This window comes from Bos javanicus, chromosome 21 (genome assembly GCF_032452875.1).
Source record: "Bos javanicus breed banteng chromosome 21, ARS-OSU_banteng_1.0, whole genome shotgun sequence".
In the NCBI taxonomy this organism is placed as follows: Eukaryota; Metazoa; Chordata; class Mammalia; order Artiodactyla; family Bovidae; genus Bos; species Bos javanicus.
Genome location: NC_083888.1, coordinates 33,558,261 through 33,576,087, shown reverse-complemented (window position 1 = coordinate 33,576,087; position 17,827 = coordinate 33,558,261). Strand labels below are relative to the sequence as shown.

Here is a 17,827-nt window from a genome sequence, read left to right as displayed (position 1 = left end):
TATGTCTCTTTCAGAAAAATGTCTATTCAGATCCTCTGCCCAAGAATATCTTCATAATGTATACGTCTGAATTCCACGATAGCTTTGGACATGACTGCTTTGTTTCCCATTCTCCCTTTTCCTAACAGGGACTTTTATTGCTGTTTTTCTGTCTTATCATTGGGTACTGGGTGGAGCAGTAATGAAGTATTGATAGCAACAACTTGACTTTTAGCTCATAGATTGCTAGACCATGAGGAAATTCATCCAGGATAATTAGAAAAGACTGCAATCATGATTTTGAAATGAAATTCAATAATTGAATGAGACTTTTGTCTTCACCCTTGGGGAGAAGGTGAATATATTTGGTGACCAGAGAGGTTGACTGCAACAGAGGCCTTGTCTGTCTAGCAAAATCTATTAATCTCTGGAACTATTAGACTAGTTTCCCATATTCCCATTCAATTTGAGTATGGCCACATGACAACATTTTCTCCAGTGTGAGTGGAAGCAGAGTGTACCACTTTCTGACCCAGGTGGTGGCAAACCAGACGACCAGAGCCGAGGCCTATGAGGGACAGTAATGTAGCAGCGCTTCCTCCCTGACCTAAGTATCTGTCCAGAACTATTAGGTAAGCAAGAAATACATTACTTTGCTGAGTCGTGTTTTGGATCTATTTGTTGCAGTTGTTTAGCCTGCATTAACTGATACACACCCCATGAGTCATGCTTGTTCAACATAATGATTATATATGCACATCCTGTTTAAACATAATTATTAATGGTAACATACAAGCATCCTGTAATGAGCCTTGCTTTTTTCATTTAATGTCTTGGAAAGTGATCCACATTAGAACATTACAAACTTCATTTTTATCTCCTTTCCATTTTGCTTTTTGATAGCTTAGTACCATGTTAGTTAACCAGTTCCCTACACATGAACCATTTAGGCTGTTTGAACGATGTTGCAGCTCTTTTGGTTTGTACTCTGCAAATGTAAGGCAGAGGTCAGCTTCAGGTCCACCAGTATCTGGCTTTACTCTCTGAATTAGGACGTTACTTAGCTTCTTTTAGCCAAATTACAAAGCTAATATTTGACCATATTCATTCTCTGTGGCCTACTATTGTAAAACTCAAATGGTTACAAATTCAAACATTTACATTGATGGGAAGAATATAGCATGGAGGTCAGCAGCATGAATTATAGTCAGAGACCCTGCGCTCAAAGCCCAGTTCTGCTACATGTAACATGTATTTGACCTCCGGCAAGTTGTTTAACTCCTATATGCATTAGTTTTCTCAAACAGTAAAATGCAGGTTGGGGCCTCCCTGGTGGTTTAGAGGTAAAGAATCTGCCTGCCAATGCAGGAGACACAGGAGCCACGGGTTGGATCTCTGGGTGCGGATGATCCCCTGGAGAAGGAAATGGCAATCCACTCCAGTATTCTTATCTGGAAAATCCCATGGACAGAGAGCCTGGGCAGTCTACAGCCCATGAGGTCGCGAAAAGTCAGACACAACTGAGTGACTGGGCACAAGATGAAGGTTACTGTGAGGATTAAATGATAAGTAAAGTGCTTAGCACATGGTAACCATCAGTTAATAAGCAGTGCAGAGTTTTCCATAATATATAATTTTGTCTAATTACCAAAGAAAACAAAAATTAAACTTGAGTCTAAGGTTAGCACATGTATCATAACTATCTTTATTATTAAGATGGGAAATTATTTTTCAAAAGATTAAATCACTTTTTCTTTTCCAAGATGATTTTTATTTTACCCACTTTTCTGTGACTTCCTAGTTTCTAAATTCTACCACTGATGACTTCCTATGTCAGTAGAAATGTACTGACTTCATTCTTTTTAAAGATTACAATTTTGTGGGGTAATGATTCAGTTTTATTAAGGAGAGAGCCCTCAAAGCTTGTGACTATTCATTTGTATTTTGTATCGAACTATTAGGGTTAGATTGTATTGGGTTCAGGCTGATCCTATGTATTTTTTGTTTGTTTTTTCAGGCTGATCCTATATTACAGGTTCCAGAAATTTAGTCATTGTAGATGCCAAAATTAATGTTAAAGCAAACAACACAGAGGGTTCATCGAGTTGGGAGTGAGAGGGAGTTGCAGAAAATGTACACAAATGTAAATGCCATTCTCCAAGTACTTGAATTCCAGAAGTGAAACTGGAGGGTTCAACTGTCCATATTAGGAAACGACTCGTTGCTTGATGACCACAGTGTTAAGCCAAGTATTTTGCCCTATTTTTTTGTGAGGGTGGCAGGGAGTGTGAAAGGGGATTGGTCGGGAGAACACTACTAGTAAATCAGTTAGCTTTACAACCACTCTTTTCTCTTCTAATATAATCTTAGTACAGTTATAAGCATTATGAAATCAAACTTTCACTTTAATTGGAGAGACTGAAAACCAAGCTCAGTTTTTCAACATGAAGTTTCTGAAACAGATTCCCAAATGGGGTTATCTCATTCCCTGAAATTGCATCCGAGTTAAGAACCCATGCTAAGATTGGCTTGAATCCATCAAAGCATTCAACACGTGCTCTTGCCATAAAGTAGCAAATGAAGGCTTGGAGAACAGACAATCTTTTCAGCTTCTCTAGCTCTGAATATATTTCACATTAATAAAACATCAGGAACTCCTAACACCTATTAAACTATACTTGGTTTCCTTTAGCTCAGATTCTGGATTAACTAGCCTTAAGCTCACAACAGGAAGGAACATAGCTGTGCTGTGTGGGAACAATAAAGACATGATGAGCCCAATGCCTAAACATTACAGAAGTAAGTGCTCCCCACCCTATATTTGGGAAACTTCTTCCCCTCTGAAGTTTCTCCAATATACTTTGCATCTTCTGAGCTCATGTTTCTAAAAATCCTTGCCTGGTCTCTTCCATAACATCTCTATAGTTGTCTCAATTTTTTTTTTTTTTTAAACACAGAAAGGGCAAGAGTCCTGGTCAATCTTGATAATGAAAAGTGAAAGTGAAAGTTGCTCATGTTCTTCTATACAGTCTGTGGAATTCTCCAGGCCAGAGCACTGTAGCCTTTCCCTTCTCCAGGGGGTCTTCCCAACCCAGGGATCAAACCCAGGTCTCCCACATTGCAGGCAGATACTTTACCAGTTGAGCCACAAGGGAATCTTCCTGACCCAGGAATCAAACTGGGGTCTCCTGCATCGCAGGAGATTCTTTACCAACTGAGCTATCAGGGAAGCCCAATCTTGGCAACAGAAAATGTATATTACTATTTTTAAGAACTCAACATTCAAGCTGGGGCTTGGGAATAAAGATTTTTGATGGGTTAAAGCCCCTGACCATATGTAGGTGTCTGTGGACACATTTATAGGAACTGGTTGGCGCCACTATTCTCCCAGCCAACCAAGCTCACTGCCAGGCTGACTTCAGCTTGGGCACCCTCTCCTCTTAGTCTTGTCAGCACTTGATAGTATCTGGTTTATAACAGCTCTGTTGGATGGGAGGCCAGGTAGCTCCCAAAGAGCCACGACCAGAGATGCAGACCTGAGACCAGAGGTCTTGTTCTAGGACAGATGGCTTGAACTGCCTCCTATTCCTGTTTGCTTTGGAAGCCTATGGGACTACTGAGTACTGGAAATCTGGGTGGAGCCTTGCAAAAATAGCTTTCAATTCTGTGTCAAAAAAGAGTGAAATGAACCAATGTTTGCAGAGATGAATCACTTCCTTAGGGGTCTGACCTCTTCCAGGTCAGGGAAAGAACAATATAGTCTAGTTCATCAAAATGCTGGAAAATCCCAGAGTCAAAGGATTGGAAAGGACCTCTGTGGTGAGAACAGGTTAAAAGGGAATGGGCTTCCTGCAGGGGAAGGCTGGCTGCTCACCACCAGCTGGCCTTATTATTTCGGGCCTCAATAACTAGGTGCTGGCAGTTTCCCAGGGTTGATTGGCTTGTGGAGGCTACCAAACAGAACTCAGACATCCGGCACCAAATACTATCTGATGTGAAAGATGAACAACAGGCACTTCCCTGGCAATCCAATAGTTAAAGACTTCATGCTTCCACTTGCAGGGGGCACGGCTTCAATCCCTGGTCAGGGAACTGAGACTGTACATGCTGTAAGGTCAAAAAATAAATTAAAAAAATTTTTTTGAGAAAATAAACAAAAAATGAACAATAACAAAAATACAAACAGTTTTGTGAAAGAAAGGACCCAGGAGTCAGACTGATGGGCACATGTTCCCCTGTAGGAAAACACATTGGAAGTCAAATCAGGATACAGATAGCATTACTGGTACATCCACCACCACAAAAGCAAGGTCTCCTCAGGAATGTGTGAACAGGATACACCTCCCTTCAGGCTTGTCACATTCTTTCTTTATACACAGTTATCAGTTCAGTTCAGTTCAGTCGCTCAGTCATGTCCGACTCTTTGCGACCCCATGAATCGCAGTACGTCAAGCCTCCCTGTCCATCACCAACTCCCGGAGTTCACTCAGACTCACGTCCATCGAATCAGTGATGCCATCCAGCCATCTCATTCCTCCTGCTCCCAATCCCTCCCAGCATCAGAGTCTTTTCCAATGAGTCAGCTCTTTGCATGAGGTGGCCAAAGTACTGGAGTTTCAGCTTCAGCATCATTCCCTCCAAAGAAATCCCAGGCTCCTGAGGCTATACCTTGATCTCAGAGCAAGAAGAGCCTTAATCATCTGTCACATTTTAATTTTCTATTACAGTAAAAGGACGGTCCCCTCCTGCCTTACCTGAAAAGCCTTTTGTGGGGCCAATGCAGGTGGAAAATGTAATCACTGTTAACTTCAATGAGAAAACATTTTTTATGTTCCCGAGTCCCCAGATTGACACCTATTCATGTGAAAACACCAAATCTCTTTAAGATGGACACAAATTACATCAGTAATTCACACTGGTTATTATAAATTCATAAAAGCATTTTCTATTCATTAATTGTAACTAATTACATTTTTCTATAATGTGGCCATTTACCATATTTCTCAGCTTGTTTCTTAACTTTTATGCCCTGTACTATTTAAGGATAAATTAATAACAAAACATACATACAAATAGTACCTAATATTTATATAATTCAACCTTTATTTTTTAAAAATAATTAAATCAATGAAAACCATGCAAATGATATCACCTATATTGAACAGCTGAAATAAAAGACATGATGTAAGATTACATCCCTGCTGTATTTAAGCAAAATGTGATGGGAGAACTTTAGGTAACATAGGCCAGCTATGTGAAGATGATGTACAGAGACTTTCTTCTTCAGCTCTAAGAATTCCACCAACCAAATCTAGCTGGACAGATGCAAAGAAATGCCCTGGGTTTCAATTACCTTTTATTGCAAAACAAACTGCCCCAAAACTTACTGGTTTAACTTTAAAACAATAAACCTAATTTTTCACTGGTTTATGGGTTTGTCAATGGACTTCTGGTCTTGGCTAGCATAGCTTGGCCTAGATGGTCTACAATGGCCTGGTTCACACATCTGATGGTTGGCAGGCTAGTTTGTCTAAGGGGCCACACTCACATGTCTGGCAGTTGCTTAGATGTCAGTTGGGGTGACGACTACATGTCTTTCATCATTTATCAGGTTAGCTAGAGTTTTTCACAAGGTGGTGAAAGAGTTCTCAGCAGCAACAGAGAGCAAGCCATAATTGTAAGCACCTTTTAAGATTTTTATGGACTTTCCTGGTGGTCCAGTGATTAAGAATCTGCCTGCCAATGCAGGAGACACGAGTGGGTTGGTGGGGTTCGATCCCTGGTCTGGAAGGATCTCACATGCCGAGGAGTGACTAAGCCTGTGTGCCACAAGTACCGAGCCCATGTTCTAGACCCTGTGCTCCGAAACAAGGGAAGCCACCGCAATGAGCAGCCCATGTACCACTATGAAGAGTAGCCCCCACTTGCTGCAACTGGAGAAAGTCCACACATAGCAACAAAGACCCAGTGCAACCAAAAGTAAATAAAGTTAAAAAAAAATTTTTTTAATACTTCTAGTATCAGACTTGCAAATATCCCATAGAAACAAAGCAAATCAAATGACCAAGCTGAGATTCAGAAAATGGAGAAACAAACTCCACCTCTCAATAGGAGAAGCTGAAAAATACTATGGTTATTCTGTTCAATCTACTACATCTTGGATGCCAAAGGAGATTAAATATTTCTGGTAACCAGAACAGGTGATTATCTCCAGAGTTTAAACACCTGACTATGGGGGGTGAGGGGTGGGGTGTAGGGCAGAGAGTGTGTGTGTTGTTTCAACTACTACTGAGTTTATCTAGGAAGGCTGCCCCTTCTTGGGTCCTCTACTCTACCCGAAGCAGAGTTAAAACCAAAGACGTAGGCAGAGGCTAGGGTTCTGCCGGCCACATGAAGGAATTTAGGTCTCAATCCCAAGAGTAATGGGAAGCTGTAGAGCATTTTAAAGAGAGAGAGATAAGATCGCTTGGGCTGCAATGAGGACAGTAATTCTAGAAGCTTTGCCAGGAAGGGGAATCTTGAGATAAGGCCTTAGTCACAGAATATAGGGTCAAGGGAAAGGGTGTTTTTTTTTGTTTTTGTTTTTTCAAAGCAAAAGATGGTTGAAACTAGAGCTTGTTTGAATGCAGATGGAAGGATCCAACATTGCAAAAGGTTAAAGGGAGAACCCTGGGAATTAGGAAGGGAAATTTGAGCTCGCAAGGCAAGTTTGGTTTAAAAACTTATCATACAATATGTGACTTCCCAGGTGGCACAGTGGTAAAGAATCCGCCTGCCCATGCAGGAGACACAGGAGATGCAGGTTCAATCCCTGGGTCAGGATGATCCCCTGGCATAGGAAATGGCCACCCACTGCAGTATTCTTGCCTGGAAAATTCCATGGACAGAGCAGCCTGGTGGGCCACAGGGCTGCAAAGAGTTGGACATGACTGAGTGCATAGCACGCATATTCTGAGCACAGTAAAAAAATAAAACATGATCATACAATAAAACTGACTGTATTTTTGTTATACAGTTCTATGGATTTTAACACGTTTAGACTCACGTAATTACCACCACAGTCAGGATACAGAAGGGTTCCATCACGCCCAAATCCTTCTTTTTGCTATCTCTTTATAGTCACTCTTCCATTCCTAAATCCGGGAGCCACTGACTTATTCTCTGTCACTATGTTTTTAATATTTTCAAGATTTTCATTCTGAGACCAGCTTCTTTCACTCAGCATAATGCCTTTATTGTTATGTTGTTGTAACACCAAGTTGTTGGGTATGTCAATACTTAATTCCTTTTTTAAAAAAAATCCTTCATTCCTTTTTATTGCTGAGTAGCATTCCATCGGGGTCAGCTTTGGACAAAATTTCTTGGTTAGTAATGATATCACTATTCTACCAGTTACTTGGGACAAAAACCTTGACATCATCCTTTACTCTCTTCCCTAACCTAGACATAATCCATTAGTAAGTCCTGTGGCTTCATTTTCAAAATGCACCTGAAATTTGACCCGTTCTTACCACCTCCACTGCTGCCATCATCTTCTGCCAGAACTGGCACTTCCACTCTTACTTCTCTACCCTCATTGTCTATTCTCCACATAATAGCTAGAATGAAACTTTAAGAGGCTTAAATGTGATCAAACAACTCTTCAATGGTTTTAGTGGTAACAATCCAAAGCTGTCACCATGGCCTACAAAGTCCCACATGATTGGACCCCAGGCTACCTCTCTGATCTCATCTCCTACCACTCTCCCCACACTGACTCTGTATCAGCTAGAGCAATCTCCTTGCTATTTCTATAGCATGTCAAGCACCCTCCTGCCTCAGAGCATTTAAATTTGCTTCTCCTGTCTAGAACTTGCTTTCCCAAGATATCCACATGGCACAGCCCCATCAGATCAATTCCATTTTCTGCTTAAGTGTCCCTTATCAATGAATCTTTCTCTAACATCTAAAATAGTAGCCACCTGAGACCACTGTTTAACCCTTACCTTGCTTTGTTCTTCTTAGAATATATACATACACACATATATATTTGTTTTTCTGTCTCCTCACACTAGAAACATCCTTGAAAATTTTTGTTCATTGCTCAACAAGCACTTAGATGATGTCTCATCTGGCATATAGTTGTTCAATGAATATTTTTGATTGAGTAACTTATAGGAGGCAAGGACAGGATGGAAACACATGTAGATTTCTAGATTTGAGGGCATTCTATATTTTCTATTACTTAGACAGTAGGATAATCAGGGAAGCAGTACAGGAAGCACAGGATTAGAGATTTGCAGACAGTGGAGAGCAAGTTAACTAGAAAAATATGATGAAATTTCCATACACTGTTCAGAGCTCATTTAAGGTTGAAATGATTGTATTTAGGGATGCCAATCTGCTCAGCAGGACAACTTACTGTGACAAGATACAGGCATACAGAAGCATGTTAATCCATCAACGGTGGAGGACTTGTTTGGGGAAAAGAGGAGTGTTGGGGCAGGCTTAAGAGTAAGAGGGGGACTGTAACGATGTAACATTGAATTTAAGATGGATAAGGAGGGAACTGAAAAGTGGGACTTAAGTAGAAGCTTTCATCAGATTGGAGGTTCTGATAAAGCGAAAAAGACAGTTATGGTGACGTTCTTGAGCAGTCAAGCTCAAGGTTATCAGGCTGTGGTTGGATAGAGGTATGTTCGAATTACTGATTCCCAACAGGACAGTTTCTGGTGACAAGATCCAGGTTTTTTGACTGGGATTGGGAGGCTGAGAAAAGGGATGAAGCCTGCAAGTTAAATGAATTGTCAGTGATTCTGAATTTATCAAGATGGTAGATGGTTAGAGAAAGTAAGAAAAGGAGCTGGATCCACATATTAACAGATCATCTTCACAGAGGTGGTTAAATGGGTGCCAAAGTCTTACGAGTAAGCGTCACAGAAGCAAGGGTTTTTACAAGAGGTAACAGTATTTGGCACATTGCCCCCACTTCTGGAACCTGGGAAGTGAGAATACTAACCCATGTGAGAGAGTTCCAGGGGATGCTGAATCCTCAGATGACACAGAAAAGCTAATCTGGAAGCGGGAATTTCAGAGGAAAACGGTTTGTAGGCAGGAGGCTGGGGAGGGGACCGCAACAGCAGAAAGCCCTGACACTTCTTGTCCTTTATTTACCTTCCTCCCAACCTACCGCTGGCCCGCGTTACACCAGCCCTCACGCTAGAAAACTCGCAGAAAAAGGAGCAAGCGGACCGGCTTTTTTCAACTCCCCGCGGAAGTACTCTCACCGGAACTCCTCCGTGTTTGCGCTTTCCCATTGGCGGAAGCTTCTGCCAGCTTCCAGTAGCTTCCGCCCACGACTCGGTTGGGCGGAGCTTTCCCTGGAAGTCACTTCCGCTAACCCCGCCCCTCGTTCCCTTTTTGGCCACTTCCGGCACCAGGCCCCGCCCGTTCCTTGTGGCCCCGCCCCCTTCCCGCCCCGGGCCGCAACCCGGCCCTGCGGCGCCGCTTCCGGTGCGGGCCCCGCCCCGGCTGTGGCCCCCGGCTGCGGAGAACTCCGAAACGCAGCTGCCGCGCCGGGGCCTGAGTGACCGCCTCCTGTGCTGCCGGCGGACCCGGAGCGCCCCGCACAGGTAAGCCGCGCGGGGTCCGTCTCTCTCAGCCTCGGCTGAAGCGGGTGCTGTGGCAGGTGGAGGGGTCGGAGGAGTAGAAGGGAAGGCAGGTGTGTAGCGACAGACGTGAAGGCGCGGGCCGGCGGAGCACTGGGGGCCGCGGAGGAAAAGTGAGAGCGCTGGGAGGAGCCCAGAAGCGCCCTCGCCCATTAGGGTGATTTGAGATAAAGGGATGGGAAGAGTGAGGGGCCCCTGGGAACGGAGAGAGCAAAGATAAGGTGGCGTTGGGACGATCTAAGAAGAGCCAGCGGATTGGCTTGGGGGTGGAGGGGGGCTTGGTAGAGGTAAAAAGGGATAGAGTTGGGTTGGGGGGATGTAAAGAATGGCGGGGTGATGGATGTATGGGGTAAAAGGGGGCTGGCTGGCAGAGGGATCTGGCAGCGAAGGTAGAAGGAATGGTGGGCGAGGCGGGCTTCAAAGCTGCAAGGAGTCCGTTGCGCCCGTCTTGCAGGTCCGGGAACTTTAGGGGAAATGGGGGAGGGGGCCGTGTGAAGGGATGGAGTGGTTTAGATTTTTGAGACCTAAGTTTTCTAAAAGTAGGCAGGTGGTTGTTTGGATCTATTAGCTGTTTAGGGTCAGGGGGAAGATGGGCTCTTTGGGGGAGGGTGTGCGCATCGAGTTGTAGAACTGAGTCATCTCAGTCTTCCTAAAGAGGCTGTGAGATACCACCCCCCACCCCTCCCCGCTGAGGACAGCATACAGAGAAGATGGTGCCACAAGAGGAGAAACAGTTGTTCGATGACTGGCAGGACTTGTTTGAAAAATTATCCCGCTTGTGATCGATTGATGTTATAATGCTATAAGGAGAATGAAAATGACCACCGAATTCTTTGCTTTTCCTTATTCTTTTGTTTACTTTTCTTTGATGCAGATTGTTTTTATTTTAAATGAACACTTTTGGCAACTGGATTTAACGTGGGTGTAAACCTTTTCATGCTTTGGTACGCTATAAAAAGGGCTATAGCAGAATGAAAGTATTGCTGCAGGCATAACTCACACTTTCTAAAGTGCGAAGAGAGGAAGTAGAGGCAGTAAGAGGCAAATTGGAATTTGAATTTTTCACAGAATGCAAAAGACAAACGAAGTACTTCTAAGATTAAACAGAAAATGAAAATTAAAAAATTTATTTTTTTGCCTAGCTTGAAAAGTTGTACCTTTTCAATCTGTTAAAAAAACAACAACATAAATCCAAGCAGTTGATTTTGCTAGGGGTGTGATTACTTCCCCGTGAGTTTTTGAAGACGTGAAGACATTTAGGTTTCTTTCTTTCTTTTTTTTTTTAAGTCTTTCTGCCCAATCCTTAAACAGTTGAACAGTGCATTTATCAAATTTATCAAGTCCCAACCTGTGCACTGCTGCTGCTGCTTTTATGTGATGATAGCACTGCACGCCATGTTGCAAGTCCTGTTCACCTAAAATTTGCCCGTGCATAGTAATCCATTCAGTTGCGAAGACTTGCTGAGGAAACATAACTCAAGTGAGGTTTGCTGGGGGTGGGGGCCTGAAAAGGAGGAAGGTAAAGAGGGGGGCTGGTTAAAGGAGGAGAGGGTGTGAAAGGGGTGTGTGTTTGGAGACTGATTGGTAAGAATGCTGATAAACCTGCCTCCAGAATACTTTTGGCCTGAAAGCCTTTCCTTTTTGTATTTGTCATAGAATGTCATAGAAGTGAATCAGAAAGAAAGGGGATGTGACGAGATTTTCTAGACTGTTTTTTAAAAAGCTTTAAAAAAAATTAAAAAATTTACAAAAGGAGCTTTGACTTGTTTAGACAATATTGATACCTGTTTCCAATTAATTAAAACTTAAAAATCTCCAGAGGAATCCCCCCTCCCCCGTTTGTTTTTGAGTTGACGATTGCAATTTGAGAACTCTTGCCTCCTTTCGTGTTTCATTCTCTCATGTTGTTGAAATTGGATTCTTTTTGAGGCTATAATGTCCAGTTAGCATTGGCTCAGCCCACTCAAAAAGCAGGCTGGCCATTTATTCTGGGAAATTTTAAAAGTTTAAACCCAAGGGGAGTTTGCTAGGTTCTGCTTTTCTATGAGAAAAATCTTTGTGTCTGCCTGATAACTCTGTCTTGCTTTGATGGCAATATCTTTCTCTGATGGGCCTGGGAACATAAGCAATAGTCTCTTTCTTGTAGGCAGGCCCTTCTTTCCCTTTTTTATTGTGGTTTTCTTATTCACAACCTCTGTACAGTGCAAACCCAGTTGCTTTTTCAGTAATAAACAGATTAGTGTTTGATAATGTTGAGGAAGAGAGATCAGAACACAGATGTTTGCAGACTTCATGTCGTCTAGGTTTACTTTGTTTTAAACCTACCAGTTGTCCAGCACTACTGGGATTCATCCCATATTTCTCCTCTTAAATCCTGTTCTCTTCCTCACACTTTTTCTTACTCACCTACCACCCCCCCACACCCGCTCCAAACTCCCACCACTCAGATTTACCGGCCCATGTTTAATGTTCAGAATTCATGTCCTTTACTGGAGCAAAGAAAACGTCTTTTTTCCCCTAAGTTATTTATGTATTAATTTTTGGCTGTGCTGGGTCATCGTTGCTGCACTTTCTCTAGTTGCGGTGTGCGGGCCTCTCATTACGGTGGCTTCTCCTGTTGCAGAGCACTGGCTCTAAGGCACACGAGCATCAGCAGGTGTGGCACGTGGGCTCAGTAGTTGTGGCTCCCGGGTTCTAGAGCCACAGGCTCAGTAGTTGTGGCGCACAGGCTTAGTTTCTCTGAGGCATGTGGGATCTTCCCAGACCAGGGATCGAACCCAGGTCTCCCGCCTTGGCAGGCAGATTCTTTACCACTGTGCCACCAGGGAAGCCCAGAAAACCTTTTTATACCTGTTTTACATCTTTTTTTTTTTTCCCTTTCTTTCTCCTATGTGGTTTCTATTGATCACATAAAGGTTTGGACCCCGTGTGCCTGTCAGGCTGTGCCCAGGTTTGGAGCCATGCCAGTTTGTGGGTGAAACTCGAGGCAGTGATGGAGCCACTGCACCCTCAGCAGAAGCAGCCGCCGCCACCACAGCCACCCCACCTGGCTCCTCTGCAGATGGATGCCAGAGAGAAGCAGGGGCAGCAGATGAGAGAAACCCCGTTCTTGTATGCCCAGAAGCTGGTCACACAGCAGACTCACCTGTCTGCCACACCTGGGAGGCCTTCTGGCAGCCCTGCTCTGGGTCCCTCAGCCAGAGTTCCACCGGCCACTGCAGTGGCCCGAGTTTTTGAACGGAGCAAGGTGAACTCAGAGCCTGAGGAAGAGGAAGGAGGTTTGGAAGGTGAGGATGGGGATGATGAAGCAGAGGTGGCTGAGAAACAGACCCAGGCTGCTTCAAAATATTTTCATGTGCAGAAGGTGGCTCGCCAAGACCCCAGAGCAGCTCCCTTGCCTGGTCTGCTCCCAGCGCCAGGGCTCGCACCCCATGGACAGCAAGCTAAAGAAGACCGTACCAAAGATGCTTCGAAGACCTCCGCTTCAGTCTCCGCGGCAGGGCAGCCGGGCTGGAACCTTGACGAGCAGCTCAAGCAGGTCAGTCTTTCCTCTTGGGGGCTTATTTGTTCCCCCAAAAGGCTAGCCAGGGAGGGATACTGGACTGCCAGGGTCTGTGCCAGTCTGTGTCTTCTCAGCCTCCTTCAGTGACCAGCAGCCTAGACAGGGATAGACCTTGAGTTTTTCCCTCATAGTTGTTTTCTTGATTAGAGCAGTGAAATGTATAAGTTACTCCTAAAATAGATAGTTCCAAGTTTAATGGGAAGGATTGTCAATACAGTCTTTTGGCGGGTGGGGGGGAATTGAGGAAGAATGAGGTTGCAACAGTGTTATGAGGGATATCTAAAAATGAGATGTATGACTCCAATTTCAGTTTTTCTAGTAGTAGTATGATAAGAGAACTGTCTTGTCTAAGATAGAGTCTTAGCCCCAGGCTAACCCAGGATGGAGCTTTTTAAGGGCAATTTTGTTGTTTTGCTGCTAAATGTGGCTGATGGGAAGCTGTTGCATTGTGTATATTTTCCAGCAAAGAGCCTTGTAGACATGATTTCATCTCACCCTTATTATATACCTGCTTTGAAACATGGAAGGGTAGACCTCACAATTTTCAATTTATTTATTTATTTTGCTGGGCTGCTCGGCTTGCAGGATCTTAGTTCCCCAACCAGGGATTGAACTCAGGCCAGGCACTGAAAGCACTGAGTCCTAAGCACTGGACCACCAGGGAGGCTCTCACAATTCTCTTTTTAGCCAAGGCAAGCTTCAGTGATTCCTACACAAGGCAGAGCTTGAGAGTCATCTAGGGAGAGCTCCAGAATAGTTTTTAAAAATGTAGACTCCAGGGTCCTAATGAATTAATTCAGGAGGTGGAACCTAAGGAATCTGTGCTTTCTTCGCCTTCTGCTGCTGCTTGTCTTTCTGACTTGCCATGCTCCTTTTCTTCACCCAAAGAATGGGAGTGATGATCAGGTCTTCCAGGCCAGGTGACTTGGTGCTAAGGCAGGGAGTTCATAATAAAGCTGGTAATATTTGGGTACTCCCTGTAAGCACATAATACTTCTTTTTTTCCCCTGAAAAATATTTACTTATTTATTTATTTGGCTTTGCCGGCTCTTAGTTGAGGCATGTGGGGTCTGTAGTTGCAGCATGTGAACTCTTAGTTGCCGTATGCAGGATCTAATTCCCTGACCAGGGATGGAACCTGGGCCCTCTGCGTTGGGAGCTCAGAGTCTTGGCCCCTGGACCTCCAGGGAAGTGCGCAGCATACATACTTCTTGTGGTCCGATGATGCTGTTTAGAAATCAGTTGTGAAGAGCAATGGATTTACACAGAGCACCAAGAAGCCATATGAGAAAGGTCCTTTGTAGGCTGAAGAATCAGCATCTTTGTACCCAGGAGCCCTACCTATGCAGTTGGTCTGAGCTTTATAGTAGCAGTGTTGGCAGTAGATTCCAGAGCCAGCAAAGTGGGTTCAAATACCACCTCTTCCATCTATTACCCTTGTGATCTTTCAGTAGGGCTCTTAATTCCTTTGAGCCCTCTGTGAAATAAAAATACCAAGCGTACCTCCAAGGATGTTGTGAGGATTAACAGAGCTGGCTCACGGTGGTAGCAGTGCCCCAGGTGCTTTTTCATGCACGCAGTGCCATCCTCCGCTGCAGCTCCGCAGACATGCTTAGAAGCAGGGGAGACACCGAGAGGCGCAGAGGCTTCCCCTCTGATCACCAGGAAGGTGGTGGCAGAGCTCGGACTAGGATCAGAGAGTCCTAGCTTCCCCGACAGCAGCAGCCTGGCTGCCAGCCCAGACCCGCCTCCCGGCTGATTGCTTTGGTTTAGCAAAACATCTGTGACTTGCCGGCAGCCCCCGAACTGCTGTGTGGTTGGCAGAGTTCCATGCTGGCCGCTGAGTCAGCTCCTAGCGGGAGCCCGCCCTGACAGCACTGGGAAAGTTCAGGCCCGAGGCGGCTGGGCTGCCCCTGCCTTGGCAGCTGGCCAGCCTCTGCGTGTGTGCGGTCGTTCCTAGAAAGTGCAGCCTCGTGCGAGGAACAAGTGGAGCTCCAAGGCCTGTCTGTCTTCAGGAAGTGCAGCAGGTGTTGAGGTCAAGCCATGAGAGCCTTGAAAAAAGAAACTCTGCAGAAGTGGCATGTGGGTACACACACACGTGTGTGCCGTGGCCAACACCCAGCGCCAGTTCTCAACAGCATCAGCCCCGGGCCTGTGAAGCTCAGGGCTCAGGAGGCTGGCTGTTGGCTTCTGAAACCCTCTGAGTTCATTTTAAATTTCCGAGGCATACTCACTAATTATAGACTGCCTGACAGAGCGCTTGCCAGAATGTTTTTAAATGCCAGCGTGTGTGTGTTTAGTTGCTCGGTCATGTCCGACTCTTTGTGACCCCATGGACTGTAGCCCACCAGGCTCCTCTGTCCGTGGGGATTCTCCAGGCAAGAATACTGGAGTGGGTTGCCATGTCTTCCTCCAGAACATCTTCCCAACCCAGGGATCGAACCCAGGTCTCCTGCATTGCAGGTAGATTCTTTACTGTCTGAGCCATGTAGCTGAGGCCTAATCTTTCACCCTAAATTTACCCTCCCCCTGAATTTGGAGATCAAGAGCTGGGTTAGGGGGTCACAGGGTAAGAATGACTTTAAACTTGGGATGTGCACGTTCTTTTCTCCTTTTGAGTTTAAGTTTTCAACATTGATTTGGTCTGTGCCTTCCCTTTGTCTAATCCTGCTTCTGAAAGTGGTAGTTAATGTGCTTGGGGATTTTAAAAACTTTTTAGTTGTGCTTTGGAAAGGGGACTAAAAAGATGATATTCCTAGGGAGAGCCTGTAAAAACTATTATAAACTAAGACTAGCTTTTTAAAAATTTATTATTATTATTCCAAGTCTTATTTCTTACCCTTTTAACTTCTCGAGAGCAGAAAAAGATCTTATTAATGTGTGACAGTGTCCATTCTGTTCTTTCACACAACAGACTTTTACAGAAGCTTCTTGGGTCAGGCCCATACTCCGGGGGCTAAGGCCTCTGCTTCTCCTTTGAAGAGCCCTCCAGCTAGGTTTAGCAGAGGCAGTGTGGAAACCTCAAGGGGAATTGAGTCTTGGGTTGTAACAATTTTACTCTGTCCTGAGTCAGTTAAAGCCCAACTGCCCAATCTGAGCTCTGCTGCAGATATTTTAAAAGTTTTGTTTCAGGTATTCATATACCAAGATAAAGTTGATTTTGTCTGCAGCATAGCTAACATAGCTTGGTAAATCAACAGGAACACTCAGAAGTATTTTAGAAGATTTAAGGGTGCTGTGGGGGACTACAGCAAGCATCTGCCAACTACAAGCAAAATTTGAAAAGTTTAAGGGCTCCACAGATTATCTTTTGTTTCTGAAATCATTTTATAGCCTATAAAGTCAAAATTATTTGGTGTTTTCTCCTTGAAGAAACTTAGAAAATAATTCATTCTGTATTCATGGTGGAATCCATTTAGATCAGTGTTACTCAAATGGGGACTATCTCCTCACCCGCTCCTGCTCCCAGGAGATGTTTGGCAATGCTGGGAGATACGTTTAGTTGTCGTGACCGGGGCAGGTGGAGTTGTACTGCTGGCACAGAGTGTGTAGCGGCCAGGGATACTGCCACACGTCCTGCAACGCCCAGGACAGCTCCCCATGACAAAGGATCACCTGGCCGCAAATGGCAGTAGCGCCAAGGTTGAGAAACCCTGCTCTCGATTGTGCCATTAGCGAGCGAACAGAGACGCTCTGCTTTCGTCAGACGCTGCCCTGGTGCTTCCTTCGCGTCTTGGCCTTGGTAACTGAAGTGTTTGGCAACCTGGAGTTTTCTTCACTTCTGTTTTCAGTATCCGTGTTGAGTTTGTATCTTCTCCCATCACCATGTGGGAGAAGAGACTGTCCATTACTTGGAAAAGGATTGGGACCCACAACTTTATGCTCTGTCAGTGCGTTCTTCCAGCCCAGTGTTTCAGGGTATCTAAGATGTCAGTGTTGACTTGTGAGAGAACTTGGTTGCCCTTCTAGATGTGAACCCCAAAAGGTCAAGGTACAAATCCTCGGCAACCTTGTTATGTATTAAGAGATGTGATTATTAAATCAGCATTGGTTTTGGAACCTAAAGATGTGGGTTTAGATCCTGTCTGCACCGCTTGCTATAGCGCTTGGGATGAATGCCCTGTCCTACCCATGCTTCCATCTTTCCCAGAGGATGATAATCCTCTCTTGCCATCCTCAGGGAACAATTTTAAAGATATTACAAAGGTGGAAGAAGAGAATATGAGTGTGAAAAATCTTCCTAAAATGTATGCCATGATGCAAAGGTTAGGTTGAATTGTCACTAGCGCCTAAATGCTTTTTGAAGCTGTAACTTTTCAGTTTTTACTACCTTTATAGGGGTAAGATGTTGCATAAACATTAGTGCTCTAAAACTATGACCAAACTCTACTATTCTGGGGTTCTCTGAAGCATTTCAGGATTATGTGAGCTAAAGCCATTGCATGTTTGAAGATGCTTCTTTCCATGTTAAAATAGGGATATTTCTCCTTTAGGTAGAAGTAAGCTTTATGTTGAATTCCTATAAATACTTGGTTAGGGACTTAATGACTCATCCCTTCATGTCTGTCTCCCCTCCCATCCCTTCCCAATTTTCAGGACTTGTTCGATCAGTGAGCCGATTTCCCTGACTCTTTCAGTC

General features: G+C 44.4%; 1 protein-coding gene across 2 annotated transcripts in view; it reads left to right on the top strand.

The window, feature by feature from the left end:
- Window positions 1-9,502: 9,502 nt before the first annotated feature.
- The window catches only part of ARID3B (AT-rich interaction domain 3B), a 48,123-nt gene continuing 39,798 nt past the window's right edge, over window positions 9,503-17,827 (top strand). For both annotated transcript variants that reach the window (XM_061394839.1, XM_061394838.1), the window contains exons 1-2: window positions 9,503-9,590; window positions 12,542-13,164. In XM_061394839.1, coding sequence (XP_061250823.1) covers window positions 12,619-13,164 — 546 coding nt within the window. In that variant the 5' untranslated portion in view covers window positions 9,503-9,590; window positions 12,542-12,618. The remainder of the gene's footprint in view (window positions 9,591-12,541; window positions 13,165-17,827) is intronic.